The sequence below is a fragment of the Esox lucius genome, chromosome 3, assembly GCF_011004845.1.
Source record: "Esox lucius isolate fEsoLuc1 chromosome 3, fEsoLuc1.pri, whole genome shotgun sequence".
Classification (NCBI taxonomy): Eukaryota; Metazoa; Chordata; class Actinopteri; order Esociformes; family Esocidae; genus Esox; species Esox lucius.
Window position 1 is genome coordinate 14,688,226 of NC_047571.1, and position 24,989 is coordinate 14,713,214.

The 24,989-nt window shown below is 42.4% G+C and overlaps 2 protein-coding genes and 1 long non-coding RNA gene across 13 annotated transcripts; 2 read left to right on the forward strand and 1 right to left on the reverse strand.

The window, feature by feature from the left end:
* Positions 1-1,059: 1,059 nt before the first annotated feature.
* On the forward strand, positions 1,060-7,054 carry LOC109615629. Its single transcript, XR_002196627.2, has 2 exons — positions 1,060-1,183; positions 2,748-7,054. It is a non-coding gene; the product is annotated as an uncharacterized LOC109615629 (long non-coding RNA).
* On the reverse strand, positions 6,029-21,429 carry ss18 (SS18 subunit of BAF chromatin remodeling complex). Of its 11 annotated transcripts, XM_010884584.4 has the most exons (14): positions 21,247-21,429; positions 20,529-20,605; positions 20,327-20,411; positions 19,725-19,763; positions 18,994-19,153; positions 18,377-18,613; positions 18,066-18,236; positions 17,578-17,655; positions 11,824-11,901; positions 11,218-11,265; positions 10,746-10,868; positions 9,165-9,301; positions 8,600-8,662; positions 6,029-7,843 (listed from the first exon to the last, which is right to left on the reverse strand). In XM_010884584.4, exons 1-13 carry the CDS (start codon positions 21,313-21,315, stop codon positions 8,645-8,647), a joined length of 1,320 nt encoding a protein of 439 aa, XP_010882886.2. In that variant the 5' UTR covers positions 21,316-21,429; the 3' UTR covers positions 6,029-7,843; positions 8,600-8,644. The 11 variants fall into 11 exon arrangements, with proteins under 11 accessions (XP_010882886.2, XP_010882878.2, XP_010882870.2 ...); XM_010884576.4 differs by lacking the exon at positions 8,600-8,662 and having other exon boundaries at positions 19,725-19,760; XM_010884568.4 differs by lacking the exon at positions 8,600-8,662.
* A 446-nt stretch (positions 21,430-21,875) lies between these two features.
* LOC105018818 (proteasome 20S subunit alpha 8) lies at positions 21,876-24,713 on the forward strand. Its single transcript, XM_010884553.4, has 7 exons — positions 21,876-22,056; positions 22,574-22,700; positions 22,948-23,072; positions 23,262-23,384; positions 23,890-24,009; positions 24,135-24,197; positions 24,289-24,713. The coding sequence occupies exons 1-7, from the start codon at positions 21,955-21,957 to the stop codon at positions 24,382-24,384; spliced, it is 756 nt and encodes a 251-aa protein (XP_010882855.1). The 5' UTR covers positions 21,876-21,954; the 3' UTR covers positions 24,385-24,713.
* Positions 24,714-24,989: the final 276 nt, after the last annotated feature.

Here is a 24,989-nt window from a genome sequence, read left to right on the forward strand (position 1 = left end):
ACTTTTCTCCCAATCCTTTTTTTGTGATTTTGGTCTACCATTCCCAACACTCACTATTGTATTATTCGACCTTGAATGAGATGCTGTCAGGCAGCTTTTTAGAACATAAGCGCTGCCGTTTCCCATAATCCTCTGGGAGTGTTGAGGTGAGAGCTGTGGCCCAGTAGCACTCTGAGTGGCTGGCAACGGATCAAAAGCAAACGAGGTTCCCGAGCTCATTCCAATTATAACAGCACACACTATCAACTACAAATACAAACAGCACATAAGTGATAGCGCTTGTGGCCTAGAGGACCGCTGCCAGAGAGCAGGCAGCATGCTAATCAGACTACCTCTTGCCATGGGCTATTTAGGGAATAGCCTCTCTCATCCCACCAATCCCCCATGCCAAAGCTAGGGGAAAAAAAAGAACTGGGGAAAAAAGAGGGAAGTGAATTCCCATGGTACTCAATCCAAGGACAAAATAGTAGAAAATGGATCTTTATCTTTTGCTCTTGGCCAATATCCATTTTAATTACTACAAAATCACAAATCACATGTCCTGAATAAAATATAAAGATACCTTTGTTTAACAAGGAGTGGTGCAACTGGGAGTGGTCTGCGGAAATGGATGTTTGCTCTTATGTTTTTAAAGGTGATCCAAGACAGAGAGAAAGATGAGCTAGATTAAATAGAAATATGACAAATGCTTTTGCTGCACCCCATTGACTTCCACAACATGCTGTAGGGCTTACATGATATCCTGTAGTGTGACCCTTTGCAAAAAGAAAAGGGGAAAATGGAAACACTTATTCATTTACAGACCAGTAAACACTGTTTATTATCATCTACTTAATCATTAACAATTTTCTCTCAATTTGCCTCTCGTTCTAGGTGTGACATAGAATGTCGTGTTTTCTATGTTAGTGTTTATTTTGGGTGGACGGGAAACGGAGAACTAGAGGAGGAGTTGAGGAGAGGAGCTGTTTCTCCGACGGAGCGCTACCCCGCTTGCGCGGACAACCCCTCTGAGCTTGGCGTCTCTCCAGAGCCACGCGGGGGTGGCGGAGTACAGCGAGTGTCTGGGCGCCAAGCACACGTGCACCACAGGACCCCACTGGCCCCGGCCCGAAGGTACAACTCTCAAGGACATGAAGAACTGGGGCAGAGAACTTCCAAGCTTCCCACTGCTGCAGTAAGGCAGGTTGAGAGACAGAGCTTCCAAACCATACACACATATTTTTTTTTATTGGGTCAAATGTTGCCGTATGGACAATAGAATAGTTCTTATTAGTGCGGTTGTTATTTTCAAGCAGTCTAGACGCGCAGCTGTGTGTGTTTTTAAATAGGCTATGATCTCACAGTCAAATATAATTACTCATTTGTTGTGCAATATGCCTGTCCCAGAGAGTGGTTTAGTTTGAAATCAATACCTCATATTGTCTCGTTTTGATTATTTATGCTTTTTATGGAGGTACATGCCAATCACGTATTAAGAAAAAACTATATATTTATATTTATAGTAAACTGTAATAAGATCACAGTTGAAATCAAAAACACCAAACTTCACACAGTCGTCAACGACTAATTGTCAGTCAATTTCCCACAAAGCGAATAATTTATTTACTGTACAACTTTTTTATAAATTAATTTTAATGGTCAAAAGTATTTTCCCATTCATTCATTATACTTCTTTTAAGCAAATGCATACAGTTGCGTGACAGTGCGTATAAGATAATTAGCAAAATCAATTGGGAATGCTACAATCCATATTATACAATACAATAAAATGTACCTTTATTATCATTCATCATTTATTATATTTTCTATTCAAACTGATTTTTTACACTCATTCGTACATGGCCAAAATAGATGTTCATAAAATGTTTCATACATTATCAAGGTGTTGAGGTGTCTTCCCTATATCTGATAGGTAATACATGGTTTGCATATGATTTTCAGTTTTTTTACAATATATGAGGTCAGTTAGATATGAGGTCAGTAAAGTATGAAAATAAATGTAATCTCTTAGCCAAGAATCCCTGTCCATGCTAGGTTTTGGTTCATGTTTTGCAAATGGCTTGCTATGAAAAAAAATTCTGATTCCACTTCACTGCAATGTGTGAATGTTTAACACAGATGTGAATTTTTAACACATTTTACATTTGTCAGTAAAACTCATGAACACAACTGTTCGAGACAAATTGTTATGTGTGTAACTCTGGTTTTCCTGAATAGAAAATGGTACAACATATCAATGTGGGTGGCTGCAGAAGATAAAATAAAGATGAATGAAGGTACAGAAATGCAGCTTTTTAAGTGGGAAATGTCCTGAAAAAAAAGGAAAAACGTTAACACACCTAGAACATTTTACCTTTACAACTTAATGCTTTCAGCTCCTGGTTTAAACATAGGGCCTCAACCGTGCACCTCAACCGAACTCTTGTTCTGATTTTCTTGACTTCACTCCAGGTGGTCTTCGTAAGTGCCCTTCATAAGCAATTCCCTTCATCCCTGAAGAGATAGGATTATTTGAGGACATTTTGAACAGACACCACAGTGAAAAGAGAAACAAGATCCAACAGTACAGAGGTCCTTCAAGTCTACAGGGCCAGACCGCGGACAACGTGTTCTCCCTCTTCCCTCAGCACCCCCCCCCCCCCCCCACCACCCACACACACCCGCCCTAACCCCCTGCCTTCTCCCTCTTCTCGACCTCCTCCTCAGGTTATCCGTGGGTTAGCATCCCCTTTGTCTCCTCATCACAGGGATCTGAACCACACTGTGCCGAGATGGAGTACCCCTGACCAGACCGGGCCACATCGACCCACGCCACCAACCTGCTCTTCTAATGGAAGTCCTGGGCGTCCTGACGCCTCTCACTGCCTCTCCCCATCATTCCCGGCCAAACGGGGGCGTCAAGTAGGGCTCTACTCATCATCCGGACCAGCAGGGACCCTCTACCCTCCACAACCCCTTCCCCTTCTCCCCAGGCCAGACATTTTGGGAACATTGCAAGCAGATGTGTCCAGATGAGCACGTTCTAATTTCTTAGCCAGGTTAATGCTCAGTCAGGGGCCAGTCGATGGTCGATAGCTGTATTTCCCTAAAACGCTGGTGTGGCGAGAGGCGACTCACAGGGCGCTTTTAATGCCGCCAGCGTCCCTGTGTGGACTGGGCCATATTGATCACGCCACACTGGAAGAACGTGTGCCTTCTGGGGAAGAATCTATTTGTGTCACCCTGGGCTGAGATGGGGGCTTCACTGGAGGAGTAGAAAGCCCAGCCAATGGAAGATGCCAAAAACATCAAAACAGCCATGTTTACAGATTACCCAAAGGGTAAGCAAATTACTGCAATTATGCAGGCTGTGGGAATACTGATATCAACATACCTGCTACTTCTCCCAGAGGCACAACTTTTATGAGGCTAGAGCACAAACAAAAACAGCACACTGTTCATTTGAGTTGATGGCTAAACTGCAACAGACGTAGCAGTTGGTTTTAACGAAGCCAATAGATTGTATGAATACAAAATACTGTCATTCTTACAGTACGTCCCTAACACACATTTCAGTTGACTTACTGCTTTTCAGTACACTATCATTGTTTTTTTGGTCATCTGACTGGAATAATGATGCATGTGAAGTAGGTACTTCTTAACACCATCTGTAAGCGGTTACTGTCATTCCTACCTTTTCTAGAGCAGTGTGAACTTGTCACTGAGGAAACACCATGACATGTTCCTCTGAAAATGTTCTGGATCTATTATTATTCATACGGAATGAATTACCACATGATGGCCCTTTGTGGTGAAGCGTAATAGTCTAAATCCTTTGCAATTCCCCTAGGAGACCGCATATGATGTTGTCATGTCCAATTATCTGGCTACACTATGAGGGTAAATCACAGCTCATGTCAGGTATACAATCTTCTACATATGTACACACGTGTGAGTAAGCACCATCAACAAAAACAGTTTTTTCCGTGGACAATGGATATTAACATTGGTAAAACACTGAAGGTTCTCTTAGCTCATGTATGGGTTGTACAGGCAGATTGGAGTGGCTGGGTTTCTTTCTCAACAGAAATTGAAGAGAAATTGACAAAGACAATTTTGTGGAGCTAAATCGTTCCGGAGATGAAAATTGTTTGTGTCACAATTATGTTTACAGATTTTTGTGATGACATGTCAGGATTGAAATTGATGGCAGATCAGGAAAACTATTTCCACCGGATTTAGTCAAAAAATTTATAGATGCACTTCGACATCGACAAGTTTGCCAACACTTCATATTTTCATATTTCAAGTTCAACAATAGATTCTAGTACATTTTCATATAATCTAGTCAACAAATCAATCTTCAACCGGCTGATTAGTTAGTTTAATAACTGCTGGTGGTTTGTCGAGTGGACTCTGTGAAGGCTAGGTTACCATAGCCCCAATTCACCCTGAAGCGGTACACATCCCTGTCCCAACAATGCAGTCTGCCTCCCCTAGGCCCCTCCCTCAAGCTTCCAGTCAAACCATTTATTTAGTGTGACACATCTCCAATTAAACTTATCCCTCCCCATAGACTTTCTGTCACATTGACAGAGAGGGACAGAAGGGGGAGTTCGGGAGGAGAAAGGAAGATCACATCTTACCTGCCAGCTATATGCTCACAATGTCATTTCCCCCTTCGTGGTTAGAATGCTTCCTGGAAGGTGCCTTGAATTTTAATGATCATAATATTGACATAAGATAATCTTATTCTGAACTAAAACTGTCAACTTAATGTTTGCCTTGTGGACAATGCATGCATATACAGTATGTTCCAGGACTAAAAGTTCACGATGAACATTGATTATTATACTGAATACTGAGTGGTAGGTTGCATGACTCATCAAATGGTATCTCAACTAGCAAAAACAAGACAGACCCCAATTACGGCAAAATGTGTTATGCACTCTGGCCATACATCTGTTGGTTTGATTTAGTTTTTTGTATGTAATCTGGGACAATGACTGTTCCTGTTCTCCCTGCGGGCACAGCTATGTTTCCATAATCGGCAGAACGACACAAACAGAGGGACGACAACAAACTGTTTCACCTCACCCTCAAGTCTGATTCCATAAAGCTTCCAACCATTCTGTCCTGCTACCAAGATCAGCAGGACCAGCCTGGCGATACTCATCCCTTACTATCCTATTACGCTTAGAAATGTGCCTTGCTAACTGGACCAGGCAGACCAGCTGCCCAAAAGAAAATCTCTGGAACATGAAGGGTATAAGGATAGACTCCTGCTCATCACGCTCAGCCCATTCCATCCCCTCATCTCTTTGCCCCTTGCGGCCCCAGTCACAGGAGGAGTGACTTTGTCTGACCCTGTTCCCGTCTGCGGGTGCGCAGCTGAGGGCGGCAGCTGCCAAGGAGGGCTGGTGGGGGAGCGCCCAAAACGGCGTGTCTGCCAAGCCGTGGGGCCGGTGGGAGCCCCAGTGGCAGCTGGGAAGGGTGGGGCGGCCAGCTGTGGAGCAGCAGGATGGTGCTGGAGTGACTGGGAGATGCCACCACACCCTGAGCCCTGCTCATACATAAACACCCATACGCTACATGTTAGAAGACTGAAAACCAACGCTAATTCAACCAGATTTTTCTTTGGCGCTCGCTTCCGATTGGTTTCTGACACACCCGTGAACACACGGATTATAGACACAGTATGATCAGCCTCCTAACGCTATCGCCACACTGGTCACATGCTCCAGCCACACATCTGCTGTACCATCTGTATCCCTCCACTGCGTGACAGGTAGTCCCTCTCCCCGGAGGGTGAACAGAGAGGAAGGGGGAGATAGGGGAGGTCATTCGGGGTGCAAATGTGCCCTGGACCTCTCCAGATGCATCTGGGCCAGACAGACAAAAAATGACAGGGCGCAGGGAGAGTATTGAGCTAATGACCATACAGTAAGAAACACATGGTCGTATCTAAAATGAGGAAACGATCAATCTTAGAGACGATATTGTCTATGTACACGCATTTCTAAAACAGACAAAGAAAAACAGTTGTATAAAAAGTCAAGCAATTTATTGTTGCGATTTCTCAGACATACTGTACAGTTTCACATCACAATGACACAGTAACAACCAGTCATGTTGCCTACAGGGCGCTTAATGAGAATGAAACCCTTCATTACAACATACGTACTACAGAACACCAATGTTAGCATCTTTGAGGCTGACTGGAAACCAATGATGTACTTCTCTGTAACCTGCGTGTTCGCGTAGTAGTACACATTAACATGAAGCCCAAGGTTTTAGGAAGTAGCACTACCAGTCACTACCTGTGTTGTCATAAGAAACCTGAAGGCATAACAGCTTCAAAAGACAACACTGAGTCAATGATGTTAAACTATACATAACTCACATTTTTCAGTTCTTGGATAACTCACAACATTACCATTTTTTGAATGACAACAACTTAAGTTTATTCAGGGAAAAATGGCTTCCTGCATTTGTAAAGTCGTCATACTGAACCCAGCTAGGTGAGGGCAAATATTCTGAATAAAAGAGTGAGCCTGACTAGACAGTAGGTGATGAAAGCACTCCCCCATGCTGATAATGGGAATATTCAGCATGAGTAGAATGACTAAAGATGCAAATAACATTTAAAAGACGATCGGGAAGATCACATGGAACAGAGATGTGCCTAATTTATATTAGGCCTACATTTGGAATATCCCCCAACTGAACATACCCCTTATGCTGCCAATATCAGAACACACTGAAGCGCCAAGGCTGCTTCCAACTTCTAGGACATTCATAAAGCGTCTGATATTAGGAGTGATAATCTAGGGCCAGGCTCAATTTCCGTGTATTACATTGTCATTTCAAAGGAAAAACAAATCCCAATTCAGCCCTCCTAATCTGAGACTTTGAGTATGGGTCCAGCCCCTTATCTTAGACACACATCTCAAGTCAGAATACAGCCACTCACAGGTCATCGTTCTGTTACAACAATGAAAACAATGTTCAGCACTGGTGCTTCAATAAAGATCGGTATGTTCCCAGTATTTTTTTTTTATAGGGCTTTCTTATATACATAAAACCAAGGCATCGGATTTATTAACCCCAAGCACATACTTTTTGTACAAGTCACTGAAGAAGCAAAGATAATTCAGGGGGAACAAATAAACAAAAGGGCGATGAAGACAATATCCTCACTACACTTTTTTTTCCTTTTTCTGGTTGAGACGTAATACTAAAAAGAAACAATATTCAACAATTCTAGTCTCCAAATTCTTATACAAAGTTATTTCCATCTAAAAAGCATAAAATACATTTTTACATGACATATGTTGACCTTGACATGTACCACGGCCTGACAGAATTTCTTTCTGATTCATCTCGCACGGCCTCCGCCCCAACCCTCCCAATCCCACTGGCATTATTGCTTCTTATGGATGGGGGTCTACTGGATTGAGAAACACTGCACTATGAGAGTGTGAACTTCAGGTCTGTACATTTCTGTCCTCTGTGGTATCCAGAAAAATGAATGTTACTTGTTATTTTTTGGCCAGTTTCACAAATCTGCAGTGCTCTGGATAAGGCAGCTCTGTTTCATTTTAAGGCATTGCTGCTTTGAGACTAAAACTCAGACCAGAAGGGGAGTGATGGAAGTGGACAAAAACCTTCTCATTATCCACATTTACAAAAATGACACTTCACGTAAAGGACCACAAGGAGTGTGAATGTGTGAGCGGCAGCCGTTCTAAAAGTCCAGATTACAGTTGTACAGAGGTCAAGAGTTTAGAGGTCAGAGCAGTGCTCTTGGTGACTGAGTGACTGCCATGACCATCTCTCATTGCTGGTAATTTCCATACTGACCCTGTGGAGGGAGAAAGGGAGGCACTGTAAACTGACATGTATTAATACATTTTCATTATCTAAACATCTGAACAAACAGGCATTGACTAGGGACATGTTCGTATTTACACAGCTAAACAGGATGCAGACAAGCACATCTGTGGTAGCCATCAACCTTATGTTACAAATACAGATGCAGACTATTCCTGTGTATGAATGCAGTGGCTGGATTTAACCAGCAGGTGGAAGCATGGCCTCGTGAAATCAGGGAAGGGACTTTACATCACTAGACTGATATATAGCGGTAGGGAAACACTACTCTGACATATTTTTCAGATGATAGAGAGCCATTTAATAAATAAACAAAAAACTATACATTTTAGTATTTTACAGGTTAATTTCTAAACAGGGGTCGAAAGTGGCTGCTCTTTAGAAGTACAAATTCAAATTCGATATTTACTTACTATTACTATTTACGATGAGATATTCCATACTGTGCATAATTATTCAATGACACAATAATTTTTCTTACTTTGATTTAGTCAATTCAATCTCCTTTTATAACTTTGAAACTCCTAAAGATAGGACTTGGTATGTTTTAAAACCTAAAGCATAAAGTTCGACCCCTGGTTACAAAAAGACGTTAAAGTAAAGGTGGAAATCAGGTGTTTAAATAGAAGACAGAGGAGGAGAAACATGACAAATGCAAATCAAGGCTAGGCAAACGGTCAGACGTCCAGATTTGACGTTGAGGTGACGTCTTCACAGCAACCATTACCTTTGCTTCTTACAGAGCTAGTCAGGGGTTCAAATCCCTGGGCCTTTATTTCCTCATGTGTCCCTGAATATTCAAAGATAAAGAATCAAAGTGTAGCTGTGGCCCCCGCAAAAGGACCACAGAAAATACAGGGCATCATGTAGCTCTCCCCTCCCCTGTAACACTCCCAAAGGTATATGTTGCCTTTAGGGAGGAGAGACTACATAGCCCTTGCATTGCACTGCTCTGACTTGCTGTATCATCCAAGGCAATGTACTGAATTATTCTAAATATTAATGAACTGAGACTCCAGGTTTCTCCTAACTGAGGAGAACCACACTTTAGCTGACTATATACATTAAACCATCTCCAGGAAGCAGATCTTAAACTCTCCATACAATGTCAAGCATGCACAAGACCCCCTCCACCCTTGGATCAACTTACGGACACTCCCTGAACCCTGCAGAAACGTAATGGTTCTATCTAAACGTTCAATTCTAACCATCACTAGGCAACAGCTAAGTGCACCAATAGGAGCCGCATGGAGACTGAGGTTAGGCCTGCCTATTCACGGGCTCATACTCACCTGGTCGTAGCCTGGGTATGGGCGCTGCTGCTGGGCCTGAGGGGGGCCGGGCTGGGGGCCCCTGTAGGCCCCGTACTGCTGTCCCTGGCCCTGGGGGTAACCCTGGGGGTATTGGCCTGGGGCTCCCTGGGAGGGACCTGGGGTTGGACAGAGAAGAATTGGGGTAGGAGAGGGAATATTATAATGTCATAGTTAGAAAAACACAGTTGACCTGGGATAAAAAACATCACACTTTGCTGACGGGTTTTGCTTTGTTTGATGTCAATCATTATGACACCGCCTCTTCTGGCACCATTAAGAGCTTCAGTGTGAATTGACAGTGACCCCCCCAAACCGTCTCCCGACGGCCAAAAGACAGCCAGCCAGAGAGTGGTGGGTCTCAGTAGGGCCCTGTCCCATAAGAAGTTGGACCTCACACTACTACGTGCCTGCTCGGCTTTGTAATCACTGGAACTTTGTGCAGCGAGGCTGAAGCCAAAACTAGGGCGGCTTCTCCGGTGCCTAATGCAAGGAGACATAAAGGAGGCTCCTTGTGCCTTTATCAGAAGCGCAGAGACTTTATCACTACACAATAACGCTACGCCACTAGAGCTAGCATCCAACCGCTCTGCTATTGGCCGTTCAAGAGGCTGATCGGTATTATGCTGCCTGTGTGACTGGGGTCAAGTCAACCAAGGCCCACGCTACATTGTTAGAGAGCTCTTAAAGCAAGCGCAGCCGCCACAAAGCTTAACCTTATGGGGGCTCGTCTGCAAAGGAATGGTGTGTGTGTGTGTGTAAGTGTGCGCACGTGGGAGTGTGTTTTTGTTCCAGATGGAGGCCACCTCACAGCCTCTGCCGTTCTCCACCAGCTCATTACTGATATAAGAGAAAGGCCTCTGGCTCTTAGAGAAAGAGAATGAAGAGCTGACATGATTTTAAAAACCAAGGGTGTTTTATATGATCGCCCGTAAGCTTGCGTCATTCTTCTTCCCTCACTCTCTCCATCTGTTGATTTGTGAGAGCAGGGACGGTCTACCACACAGCCACGGTGGTAATGGAGGGACATGGACCACACAGGGTCTGCCCTCTACCTCTTCTGATCACAGGGACAGTGTGTAGCAAAATGGTGCAGCAACACTGTAAATGCACCATGTCAAATAGCAAAACAATAGTGTGCTACATTTGGAATGAAAGACTTATAAGTAAATGGAAAGTAAATGGCGCCTCCTACAGGACAACTGTTGACTCCGAGTCAGAGCAGTGTCATTTCTAATTAAATTCTCTCCCCGTGTATATGCCATGTAATACTATTCCCATTCCACATGAGTCTTTGAATATAGAGAAAATTCTATTCTCATTTCCAATCTTAGTTAAACTTCAAGAAATCGATCCTCAATTATATATCCTCCACAACATCCTAATTTAACTCCACTTCAATTCCATCTGGCTTTCAGACTCCTCTCATCACTGGACAGCCTAGTAATACTGAAAATACAGATATACGGCTTGAAATGATTCACAAACAATGGCACAGCGAAACTGGGGTGTAGAAGAATGGGGAATTCCAAAAGAAAAAAGGCAACCATAGCCGCCACCCACCGTAGCCCTGTTGCTGCCCTGGGTAGCCCTGCTGTCCAGGGTACTGCTGCTGTGGAGGGTAGCCCTGCTGCTGGGGAGGGCCTTGCTGGTAGGCCTCCTGCTGCTGGCCATACTGGGCATTACCTACAGGGGGCAGAAGAAAGACATTACAGTGTCTGTAACATTCCAATATCTGAACCAGGGTCGACAACAACACAGGAGACTGTAGAGCAGTGCTCAGTGTGGCCAGAAACAGGGTGAGGGTCTATTCCATTTCAGTTCAGGAGGTAAGCTGAAGATCCCATTTCAAATCCTAACCAATAGTTGTCTAGGATTGGAAAGTCCTTCTCACTAAGTGACTTTATGTTTCAGTTCACTTCCTGATGTGAATAAGTGAAACAGGAAATTGACCCCAACCCTGATCACAATGTTTTCTTTTCCTTTTTTTCTTTTAAATACTGATGTAGGCTGTTAACAAACAAAGTTAACAAACCATGATCTTTTTCATAGGGGGACTGTTGGTTGGCTGCTGGGTCTCGCTCTGGCAGACAAGACAAGAACCACAGGAGAAAAGAACCAACACTGTGAGCACGCCCATTCAAACAGTAAGATCTGGGTTCTTGATATGCAACAGAGTTGTTATAGCGACACCTTTTCAGAATCCTTACCTGACGCCTGGTATGAGCCATTAATAAAAATAAATTAAGCTTGAACAATATTCATGAGAAATTAAATATGTGAGTGAGAAATTAAGAACCATTAGAAGCAGTCATGTGCATAGAGGTGAAGAAAACAAAGCCAGAAAACAGTGAGGTCAGACAAACTTCACCTGCTCAATACAACCTCCATTAAGTTTAACAGAGCTGGCATGGAAGGCTTCATGATGGGAAAATAATGAAGATGCAGAAAGTGTATTTTAGGGATGTTATTAATTATAAAAGGCAGCTTTTCGGTTACTGCAGTTATCGAACAAAATAGCGGTTATCACGTGGGAAGTTTCAAAAAGGTCCCCATGAAAGCAACACAAATGTTCCTTAAGTCATTGTGTCTTTAGCTTAGCTTCTTCCCTACGTACACTTCTGTGAAGCTAAATTGATACCTCCTTGGTAGTACTGTGGTGAGGAATCAAAGCCTTGATCAGGATACGGTGGATGTAGCAACCCGTAACCACTATCACCTGTAGAATTATTTCACAAGGACATGGGAAGACGTTATTTAAATGTCCATTATGGAGGAGATACAAGTGAATGGGGCAAATTCAGGGGATTCATTAGACTTATATACAGTACAAATCAAAAGTTCGGAAATACCTACTCATTTAAGGGTATTTCTTAATTTTTATACTTGTCCACATTACAGAATAACAGTGATGCCATCAAAACTATGAAATATCACATATGGAATCATGGGGTAACTAAACAAAAAGTTATAGATCAAAAATACATGTATAGTTGCCGCCCTACGTCTTGATGATAGCTTTGCAAATTAACTGAATTCTCTCAGCCAGATTCATGAGGAAGTGACATGGACCATTTTCCTACAGATTTGAAAGAGTTTCCACATATGCTGAGCACTTGTTGGCAGCCTTTCCTTCACTCAGCATCAGAGTATGTAAGAGGAGCTGAGTGGTGAGTGGAGCGATCCCAATATGACTGGCTTGAGGAGCATTATCTGAGCAGGCCAGAAAACTCTCGCTCAATTGCTCTGAGGAGCACTTACTCCACATGTTCAGAGCATGCTCATCCCAACATGCTTATGCAACTTGTGTGCTACATATCTCATTGCTTAAGACATCATGGAGTTTAATAAATTAATAAAAACGTATAAAACGGTGCAAAATAAAGCTAACTTAGGGCTCCCACAACAGCTCAATGAGGTTGAGATCCAGTGACTGTTCTGGCCACTCCATTATAGACAGAATACCACAAACTACTTTTCCGATAAATAGTTATTGTATAGTTTGGAGCTGATCTTCGGGTCATCCTGTTGTAAGAGGGAATTGGCTCTAATTAAGCACCATCTGCAGGGTATGGCATGGCGTTGCAAAATGGAGTGATAGCCTTTCTTCAAGATCCCCTTTACCCTGTACAAATCTCCCATTTCACCACCACCAAAGCACCCCCAGACCATCACATTGCCTCCACCATGCTTGACAGATGGCATCAAGCACTCCACCAAAGCATCTTTTCATTTGGTCTGTGTCTCACAAATGTTCTTTGTGATCCTAACACCTCAAACTTAGATCCGTTTGTCCAAATTTTTTTTCTCCAATGGGCCTCTCTACACCTTCCATTACAAAAATCAGCCATTTCCAGCTATAAGTCATTTACAACATTCTCTACACTATATTTCTGATCAATTTGATGTTATTTTAAATTGAAAGATTTGCATTTTCTGTTTTAAAGCCAATATGGGAAAGGTATAAGCTAGTTAAATCCTGAGCACTTAATATTTCAAAGCATGCCATTTGAAATGTCTTACATGTAGCCTATTGAAATAATACATTTTCTGTTCCTTTTTGGCTGCATGCTGATAAGGCTTTTCCGTTTCATTATAATTGAAATCTAAGTATTTACATTTAATTTTTATTTGATACATTCTATAAGGCACTTTTTTTAACGCTGAACACTTGATTTCATGGCAGCCTAAAGTGTATTGGAAAGGTATTAGTATGACATTGTCATATACAATTAATAATAAGCTAATAATGGCATCCTACTTGTTTGAGTGCCTACATTTTGGTTAAAAGAGATCTGTAGACTACTGATTACTTATACTGTATCCTCATCCCTTCATGTTGTTAACAAAAACAAGCTAGCCACCATTAAAATACTGTATGACTTGACTATATTTAAAAAATATATAATACTCGACAGCCTACATAATCGCAGAATTGACAGATTGTTTGAATTATGACTAAACAAAAGTAATGAATGAAGCGAATTTGGAGCAGTTTTTTTCCTGTGAGCAAAGAGCGGTTTCGAGCGGTGAGTTGGGAAAGACTTGGAGCGGTGAGTTGGGAAAGACTTGGAGCGGTGAGTTGGGAAAGACTTGGAGCGGTGAGTTGGGAAAGACTTGGAGCGGTGAGTTGGGAAAGACTTGGAGCGGTGAGTTGGGAAAGACTTGGAGCGGTGAGTTGGGAAAGACTTGGAGCGGTGAGTTGGGAAAGACTTGGAGCGGTGAGTTGGGAAAGACTTGGAGCGGTGAGTTGGGAAAGACTTGGAGCGGTGAGTTGGGAAAGACTTGGAGCGGTGAGCTGGGAAAGACTTGGAGCGGTGAGTGGGATTTCCACTCTGCTCTGCAGTCCAACACATTTCAATTGGGTTGATGTCTGGTGATTTTGGAGGCCAGGTCATCTGACGCAGCACCAACAATCTACTTCCGGGTCAAATAGCCCTTAGAAAGCCTGTTTCTTTGGCGTCATTTTCCTGTTTAAAAACAAATGTTAGGGCCACTAAGCGCAAACCAGATGGGGTATCGCTGCGCAATGCTATGGCAGCCATGTGAGTTGAATGTGCCTTGAATTTAGTTACCAACAAAGCACCCCCACACCATCACTCCCGGGGCAGCAATCTGTGGTGCAGTTAATAGCCGACTGCTTAGGCAGGTAACTCTAATGAACTAATCCTCTGCAGCATAGGCAAATCTTGGTATTCTTTCCTGCGGCGTACCTCATGACATCCAGTTCAATCTTAGCACTTGATGGTTTTTGCAACTGCAATCAAAGAAACTTTCATGGTTCTTGACATTTTCCGGACTGACTGACTTTCATTTCTTAAAGTGATGATGGATATTTTATCTCTTTACTTATTTTAGCTGTTTTCACCATAATATGGACAACTACTTAAAAGACAAAGATTGTCTTCTGTACACCCACCCTAACGCATTACATAATTCCACAAATTAACTTTTAACAAGAAACACCTGTCAATCTAAAGGCATGGCAGATGACTACCTCATGAAGCTGGTTGTGAGAATGCACAGGGTGTGTAATGATGTAAACAAGCCAAAGTGCGGCTAGTGAAAATATATTTTGATCTGCCACTTTTTGGCTGCAATATGGAGAGCACCATGCTCAGACATTTCCAGAGGCATGGGCTGAAACACAATAAATAGGTGGAGTAAATTGGCTGCTTACATGGACGGATGAGGCATCAGAGTTAGTAACGCCCTTAAACACAGAAGACGCATGGCCGCCAGAGTATGTGACAAGTGTAACAAAGATGGCCGAAGCATCTGAGTTTGCGCAAGTCAGGCAGATGGACGGGCCAATCTCAATGGGAAATGGCACTATATCGCAAAGGGGCATGTGCTCTGCACATTAAGCCTTCCCTTATTGTGCATGTGTCGGCATATCGGTTACTTCATAGTTTAGATGTCTTCACTATAATTCCACAATGTGGAAAATGGTAAAAATAAAGAAATACCTTTGAATGATTAGGTTTGTAATGGTACTGTACAAATCATATATTTTTTTCCATTTAAGCAGCGTCCAAAAGCATGTAATTGTTTATATGGCAAATGTAATAAATCATGGACGGAAATTAAACTGAGGAGGCTGTGCAGCAGACATTTTCAGGATATGCAGTCCACATTTAGACCAAAATAGCTTGAGTTTCCAGAAGCTTCGGAGCGTGCAAGCATCATGCTTGGCACACGTTAATCCACAACGCTCATAGAGAACATCCTACAACATATCATGGTATTGTGCACACGCGGGACAGAACGCAATATAATAGCCTAGTATAATGTTTGACTGCACATCCACTGCAGTCATTCACCACAGGAATGATCATTATTCAGTGGTGAGACATCCACGCAGCATCCCTGTGCTTAGGAACCATTTGATCTCAATCAGTTTCTTCTTGAGTTGGGACATGTTTCAAAGTAGCCGATATTGCAGTTTTGAATGACGTACAGTTGTGCAGTGCTGAGAGTGAACATGCGCAGAAGATTTAGGAAAGTCCCCAAAAATGTGGATATGCAGCCATATTCTTAATTCTAGAATGTACTTATTTTTTCAAGACAATATTTGAGTCCGGTAACTCCCATCAGAGTACAACCAAGGTACTTGAGACACATGCAAGACAACGTTTTTCATTTCAGAATAATGGTTTTTGGTGACGCAAATTCAATATTTAAGGGGTGCAAATACTCTGGAAAAAAGATCGACGTCCAACTATTCTCCTTTACTGCCAGGACCCTTCAACGTAACATCTGGCCAGTCTGCAGACTCTTGGGTTTGGCATTCTGCCAAAGTAGAAGCTCTTCCGCTAGAAGCCTCATTTGATATCAACACCATGGACTGAATTGCTGTACACATTTTCAGCCCCAGCTTAACAAGATCATGGTTAGACAGAACTCAATAGCTATTTGTTTAGCGATGACGCACAGCCCTTGAGGGATGGTGGGCAGGCAAAGTGCTTACAGTGCAATGTGACTAACGTCCAACTAAGTAGTTAGGCAACCTCCACGGTCTACTTCCACATGATAACCACGTTGAAACCTAAATAAAGCCATTTCAATTCCTATACAGCTTTTTGTGGTACTGAACAATCCACTGAGACAAGGGAGCAGTTATGTGTCACAACATGTTGTATGAGTTCCCTTATCCGCTGTCCTTGGCCATGCCTCAACAGCTCCACAAAGCCCACACTGACACCCCATCTGCAGGTTTACCATCCGCTATCAGCAGCCTGTTTTTCCAGGTCTTAGGAAATGGCAGGAAACCCCAAGGAAAATAACACTGCAGCGGTCAGGTACAAGCATATACATCATCAGTTGATGGCTCTCACAGACTCTACGGGCACTTACAGCATCCACAGATTAGTGTCCCACCATCAGCTACTTAGAACTATAAAAGGTCCTCTACACCTATGCACCTATAAGTTAATCGTGCACATGTGTGCGCGCCCACACACACACACGCAGACACGCACGCATGCACGCACTCAAGCAACCAAGCTTGTCTGCTGGTCTAACCTATGTTAGAAGTCACGTTTAAAACTGTTCTTATAGGATATTTTCGTAAAATCAACAGTGATGGCATTCACTTCTTAATGCATGAGTTTGCCCGAGTTGTAGCCTAGTATTTTATGCAAGAGGAGCATATATTTTCTTTTTAAGTACGTCATCAATTCTCAATAGTTAGTGTAACAATATACCAATTGTTAGCCTACAATATCATCCAAATATAAACATCCCCTAAGTTGATTAGGATATAACCAGCCTAATCAACTAAATTAGACCTATTTTATAGTAAATTAAGAAATAATTAGTGAATCACTGTCATGACTGATACCTAATTGTTCTCTTTTGACTGCAAGCCAACAATTGTATTGATTTAATCTGTTTCAAGGGAATTACATGCATTTTGATCTTATTCTTGAGTGATTGGGTAACATTACACTGTATAAGCAAACTTTAAAACAGAAACAATTAAGATGCTACACTCCCAGCTGTATTTTCTTTAAGTAATAGCGTGTTTACCTATAATGGCGCAGCTACTGTGTTTTTGCTAACATTATACTATGCCTTGTTATGCAGAACTTCTATTTTACTGTGTGGAATAAACCAAGTAATCTGGTGAGACATTGGTGAGGGATACATGCCCAGCAAATCTAGCCCCATTATGCCCTGACTGCCCGATTGTATGGACGGGAAAGTTTCTGAACAACACCGCTTACTGTGGCAACATGACTGGGTTTGTACTGTTGAACCGGAGTGGTTCTCAGGACCCGTAGGACAAATTGGGTCATGTATCAGAGCCTTAAATGAACGTTAGACCGAGAAGGCTTGGGTGGGTTCTACGAGTGAGCAATCGGTTGGTTGGTTGGAGGGTTGGGTCTCCTACCTTCTGAGGCTCCCTGTCCTGCGTGACTGTACTGGTCCCCATAGTAGTCTTCCTGCCCTGGGTACTGCTGAGGGGGTCCTACATACACATACACACACGGCACACAACACACACACAGGTAGATTCAAGGTGTTGTTGGGGTGGGTGGGTTGGTGGGGTGTGGGGAGGGGGGGGGGGGTTCGGCGGGAAAGTTGAGTGGTGGGACTTTGGCCTGCTTATTCGCTAGAGAGCTCCAATGTGAGCCTCCCCTGGTCACCAGACTACAGTTTGGGCTGAGCTGAGAGCAACGTTCAGTGGTCCTGACTCAGTGCTCCTTCTCTGGCTACTGAGCTACCGCAGTCTGTGGTCAACGACCGAGTTACGCTGAAAGATAGCTCCACTTAAAGGACAAGAAGATGGAGAGAAGAGAGAAGGTTTCAGCCCTGTGTCAAGTGAATCCAGGCAGCTTGGCCGAGGCCCTGTGGTCCACTCTGAGGAGCGCAGCATACCTTGTTGTGGGGGTCTGTAAGGGGGCATGGGCCTCTGTCCCATCACGTGGTTGCCCTGGTTGACCTGACCCATCATGCCCATGGGATTCTGCTGGCCCTGGTAGTGCTGCCCAGCAGCCCCAGGAGCCATGTTGTACTGCTGGGAGGGAGGCTGCTGGTGCATCATGGGCCCTGGGGGGAGAACAACAAACATGCTCAGTGTTTTATGATAGAACCCGGTGAGAAAAGAAGAATCTATGAGTGGATGTCATCAACATCAAGAGCGACAAATGAAGGTCCATCAAGCAAATACCAGCCCCATTCCCCTATACCTTGGTTAGGCTGCATGTTCATGTTGGGCCGGGGGCCATAGTTGCCCATGGGTCCCTGCCCCTGGGTCATGTTAATCTGGCCCTGAGCTGGAATGCCCTGGGAGGAGGGCACGGCATGGTTGTAGCCGCCCATGGAACCGTGGCTGCTGGGGGGCATGTTCATGGAGCCGCTGCCGGGCATGTTGGGAGGTTGGTTGGGGCCTGGCCCGGGGCCCTGCATGGGCATGTGATTAGGGCCTAGGAAACAACCACAGATAATTTAATCTGCAATGTGTTACCCTATACTCCATAATAACCTTTAAAAACATTCACTCTCCTCTGAAATGAATTTCTCCCTATTCTAATATTTCCAGGCATATCTGCTGTATGGTGCTGTAAAGATTAGTCTACCTAGGCAGTGGCACGATGAAATAGTTTGAATGTTAACAGTTACGCCTGACACAAACAAACCAACACAAACACAGCAAAGTAGAATACAAGACCAGCGCAGCTCGCAGATAAACAAGTGACATCATCGCCCGGCACCATCTCCTCCCCTCGGAGCACTGTGGTGTTGCTAGGCAACCCTAGTGAGTGAGACAAGGGGAGGACATGATGGGGAGGGGAGGGTCACTTACCGGGCATCTGACCGTTCATCTGGTTCTGCATGTGTGGGGCTGGAGGGCCACCGCTGACCATGGCCTCAGAGGGCATGGTGTGTCCATGGGGGGGCTGGGGGCCTGGAGCTCCGGTCTGGTTCATCCCGCCAGGACCCATTGGCATGTTCTGAGTGGGTGGCTAAAGAGAGAGGGAAACAACAACCGTTTAACAGATACAGTAAATAGGGGCCATGTATGACACAGAAAGAGAGGGGGAGAGTGAGGGCTGAAGACTGATGCATGGACAACCATGCCACCTCAACAAAACACATAGTGACATCAATCATCTTAAAACTAATTAAAGCAAAACATGTACTAGGTACAGAGTTAAAAGGTTATGGCATTGGCTTTCAGTGGACATAAGATGATAGATTATCACTGGAATGAACATGTTATGATAATGTCTATTTCACAGCAGCAGACTGAAGCGACGTGAATTGTAAAAAAAAAAGGACCGCTAACCAACAGAGTATGCCATTGCATTACACTAGAACTTATTATTGCACCGTAAAGGCCATCAATTAGCCTAACACCTGCAGTGTAGCTCAAGACTCATGTATCACGTGTGTTGTGTCAAAATCAAAGACCATCTGTTAGGGAATCTATGGGGGAGCCATATAGCGTCAAACAAACTGTCTGGACATGGTGAGAACCAAGACACCCTATCATAGCTATCATTATTCAACCCCCACTTCTCCATTTATACTCACTTCAAACTTTACCTCTGGGGGAGTAGGGGAGTCACACTTCTGAAATCAAGTACAAAGCATCTAGGTGAACATTATACACCTCCCCTTTGATCATCAATAGGGGAGAAAGGGGAAAGCTTGCATTTGGGTGGCATACGAGGCACATTGTGATTACATTCAATCTCACATGCAGCTCAAAAAAATAATTCCGAGCACCACGGCGTAGAAGTGCTAGAAAATGGGAATAGGTAACTAGTATTATGGCTTCATTTAGCTGTACTTGATAAGACTACAAAAATGTTTTGACTATCTGTCATGTATAAACCTATTCTTCAATTGCAGCTTAGCTCTGTTGTTGCCAGTAGATTACCTTGCCATGACCTAGGCCTATGTATGATTTTATCAGATTATCCGTTGGTGAAGAGAGTATTGAGGAGGGAATATTATTAGACACCTTCAAATAAAATCGTGTTTTTCAAAAAGAAAAGTAGGCTATGCTTGCTTCAAGATTTTAAAATTACTGACTACAAGAATGTGTTCCTGAAAAACTTTACAAGTGAATCCAATTATGTTCCCAGTTCGTTTAACATGATTGGCCTTTTTCGCCCCAGACCCATACTCACAGCAGGAAGCAGAGACTGCATGTTCTGATTGGAGTCAGCTATCGTGGCCAGGTAAACCAAATTTCTATGGAGCATTTGCTGGTACCTTTTGACAGAAATAAACACATTAGGCGCAACCAGTAGACTGCAAATACATAAGTGTATAACAGTACGCTACCTGAAAGCTTAGATATGAATTTTTTTTTACTTAAGGTTAACTTACTGTGAACATTCTGCTGTCTTTCCTTTGCTCTGGAAGTCCATTATACATTGAATCAGTTGATTGTTCTCATCCAATAACTTAAACATTAGAGAAAAACAGGAAAGAAAGAAAAAACGTAAGAAAATTAGGGTAGGCCTATAGAAAACGAGAACAGTACAGTCAGCAAAACGCCTAAATAAAATGTGAAGGGGGTATACTACATGCATGAAAATACCGGTGTAATGTAGAAAGAGTAATTGTTAAAATGACAACTACTCGTTACATTTTTCTTATTTGGACTACAGTAATAAATTATGTTGGTAGCAAAATTGTAAATAAGTGGTCAGCCCGCCTTTGCCATTCTAGCTAACTAGCTTCAATCAATGGGTCAGCTGAACGCTAATACTACTAGTAATAGTGTTCTGTCGTTGTGTGTCTGGCTAACAAAAGACGCCAACAATTCAGTTAGCTAAGAAAACACTAGCCTAGGCCTATAGCTTAATTAATATTAGAAACAAATGCAATGTTAGTCCATCGAATCGACCAAACATGTTCGTAATGATTTTATTATTTGCCCATAGCCGCGAAGTTCATATTGACCGCGCTTGCCTTTACCCTAGCAACATTGTTACCAATCTATTTCCCTTTTAACAGTTCGACCTGGCTAGGCTAGTTAGCTAGCAGGAGCTGGTGCTCTCCAGCTCCATCTCTTTTGTGGTGCGTGATAAAGATTAATTACCTTTTGAATTCCAGCTGGTGTTATATCACCCTTCCCACGTTGTCTGTGAGGTGCAAACGCCACCGACATGGTGCTTTCCTACAAAACAAAATAAACTAAAACATTCAACTAAAAAGCTAACAAATCTGTAGAACACAAGCCAGACAACTTAGCTAGCTGGAATAGGATGCTATTCTGTAATGTAGTAGTCCAGTACAGGGGTGAACAGTACTGCCATTGAGCTGTAATATATTTTAATGTGATATTTAAAAGAAAGAAATACGGTAATACCTAAAATATCGAAATTATTTTTTTATTTACATATTATTTATCGTTATATGTAGAATACAGTTGAATCATTTCTAAATACTTATTCATACCTAAAACCCCTTCACGGTAGTGGAACATTCCAAACTCAGCCCCAAAGGCCATTGGGGATTGGAATATAGCGAACAGTGCAGAAAACGTTATTATCAAACCTATAAAATGGTAATTGAACCCCAAATAATATGCGAATTAAATGCTTTTGAGTTATGAATAGTGAAGTAAAAAGATTCCGTGGCATACTTTTAAAGTGTTAATATTTTTTGGGGGGAAATTCTTAAAATGAACTCGTCCAAGTTCAGAGTTCAAGCACATGCGCAGTGTGATTGCACACTGGCTAGTAAACATTCCCTTGCCGAGTAGCTACTTACATATTTAATTGTCAGGATCTGCCGTAGAAACATAATGGCTGCAAGATATGACAGGGCAATCACTGTGTTTTCTCCTGACGGTCATCTTTTTCAGGTGGAATATGCCCAAGAGGCTGTGAAAAAAGGCTCCACTGCTGTAAGTTTATGTTATGAGACCATGGCGATGCTTACCGTAGCTGTGTCACCAGCTTAGCATGATGATAGCTATACAATAACTGTCATTTACAGCTAACGTGGCTAATACATGCTAGTTAGCTAGCTAACGTTCTTGTGATGCTTTCTTGCTGGGTGTATCCATAGCAAAAAGTTGTATTTTCGAAAGCGTTCCTTTAAACAGATTTTGAGTTTTTGAAATTAAATTAGGTACCTCTGCGTATCGTTTCTTTTTTTCTGTTTGGCGAAAAATGTTTTGCCAATCCTGTTTCTGTATGGCGAATGAACACTACAATACACCCATAATGTTGATGATTGATAGAGCAAAATGCTTGCCATTTCTGTAATTGGGTGACGTTAGCTTAGCTGGCTAACTAATTTTTCTGAGTAGCTGCTGTATTAAATAACCTATTAGAATGACTGGATGTTTTGTCTGAAATATATGTTACTTAGCTAACTATTCTGCGTCTGACTAGTTTTCTTATTAATTCCTTACTTAGGTGGGCATCAGAGGCAAAGACATTGTTGTCCTTGGAGTTGAGAAGAAGTCCGTCGCCAAACTACAAGAGGAAAGAACAGTCCGCAAAATCTGCGCCTTAGACGACCATGTTTGCATGGCATTCGCCGGTAAGTGGCTGCATGGTCATGCGTTTGCTTTACATTTTCATAAACATCGGAAGATCAATATACATACCAATTAACATCTAATGCACATGTAATATCTGTTTCGTTAGGCACAGCTTTGTGGAGGGAGTTGCTTTCTGCCTTTGCTCAATCGTTTTAGGGTTGCTGTAGGTCATTGCTCAGTCTGAATCATGTATTGGCACTAGTGTCGTTTTCTTTATTTTTTTAAACACGTTTTTGTCTTTTCCAGGTCTGACTGCAGATGCCCGCATTGTGATCAACAGAGCGCGTGTGGAGTGCCAGAGTCATCGGCTCACTGTGGAGGACCCAGTCACTGTAGAATACATAACACGACACATCGCCACTCTTAAACAGGTATGATAACCTACTGTTTCCATTTTTGACACAACTCAAATGAAATGTTACACCGTTTGTGATAAGCCTTTGCAGTGGATTAATAACATGCCACAATGTTACCTAAAAGTCGGTTCATATGGTGCTTGAGTGTTTGGTCACTGAAGGACATTCTGTACGAATAACTTGTTTGATATCTTGATTCTGTAGCGGTACACTCAGAGCAATGGACGCAGACCGTTTGGCATCTCTGCGCTGATAGTAGGTTTTGACTACGATGGGACCCCAAGACTCTACCAGACTGACCCTTCAGGAACATACCATGCATGGAAGGTTAGCAAATTCGCAAGGGAACCCCTTTGTCTTTAGATTGTCTCTCCTCACCATCCCAAAAACCAGATTGTTCATCGTGGAGGGGGAGCTGCAGCCCCGAAAACTATAACTCCCTCCAGCCACCTGTAACTGTGACTGGATCACCAGGTTCAGAAATATCAAACACTGCCGGTTCAGTCTGGCCTTCTCCCTCAGTTTAGCGCAACCATTACTGAGTTCTTGCAATTTTTTTTTGATTTAATTAGATTTATATTGGTGTTTGGGGGATTTCTGTCTATGCTGTGCAGTGTTTTTTTATAAAAATTTTAGGTGCTTTAAATAAAAAAAAATATTATACAAATATTATGTTTTTATATGAAGTGATTCTGAAGTATATGTTAATTATGAGCTTTGTTTTTTAATCTATGCAAGTATGAATTCAAAAGGATCGGATTTAGGTGTATGTAAACCACACCATTGGTGTTCTTGATTGTACTTACTTGTTTCCCCTCACCCCTTTGTTCAGGCAAATGCAATTGGCCGCAGTGCTAAGACAGTGAGGGAATTCCTGGAGAAGAACTACACAGACGAAGCCATTGCCACTGACAATGATGCGATAAAGCTGTCAATCAAAGCCTTGCTTGAGGTGAGGTCTAGCACTCAAATTGTTATGGTAAAACATATAGACCTCTACATCTTAATCCCTAGGCATTTCTGTAATTCATAAGGTTTATTTTTATTTGTACAAATATTTTCTATCAATGTTTACAGGTGGTTCAGTCTGGTGGGAAGAACATTGAGCTTGCAGTGATCAGAAGAAACCAGCCACTGAAGGTAGCCTCCTCCGACTTTAAAGTGCTGTTATTTATAGTGTTGCAAATGTGTTTATGGGCTAAATGCATTTTTGTTTTGTTGCTCCATGTAGTTACTGGAGTCCAAAGAAATTGAGACACTGGTGGCTGAAATTGAAAAAGAGAAGGAAGAGGAGGCAGAGAAGAAAAAACAGAAGAAATCTACTTGATGTCGTTACTGAACCAGCGGTTTTCATTTAGTACTAGGTAAAGGCTCCTGTATTGGGTTTACAGGCCCAAATATGGTATACCTGTCACAAACTAAGGTCTGAGTCTTCATTTGATCTGGCTTTGTATGTTGAATTTTCAGTTCTCTAGTTGGCATTGTCATCCATGTTTTATTTTGAGGTTTAGTTAATGTATGGAACTCAAATTAGGATTCAGACCTATGTGAAAATCTCTGTAAGAACAGTTTATTTTTTTATTTTTTTTTGTATCTTGAGTGAATGTTAATGGATCAACATACTTAATAAAATCAAGTAGATTGTGTGCCATTTTATACTATATACTTATTTTTCTCAAGCATTCATTGCATTAAATTGAACATGTTACTTTCTTTACATTAGTTTCTTCATTTGCTTATGTGAAATATTTATTGAAAGAAAAAAAAGCACCCTAGCCTAGATAATAAACAAATACTGTTGAGTCACAACAGTTGCAGCAGAACAGCGTTTTACCTTCCCTTGCTACCCAAACTGCTCTGGCTAAACCCCACGGATGTCAGTTTCTTCAGGCTGGATCTGGGTACGTTCAAGATTATTTCTCTATCACAATA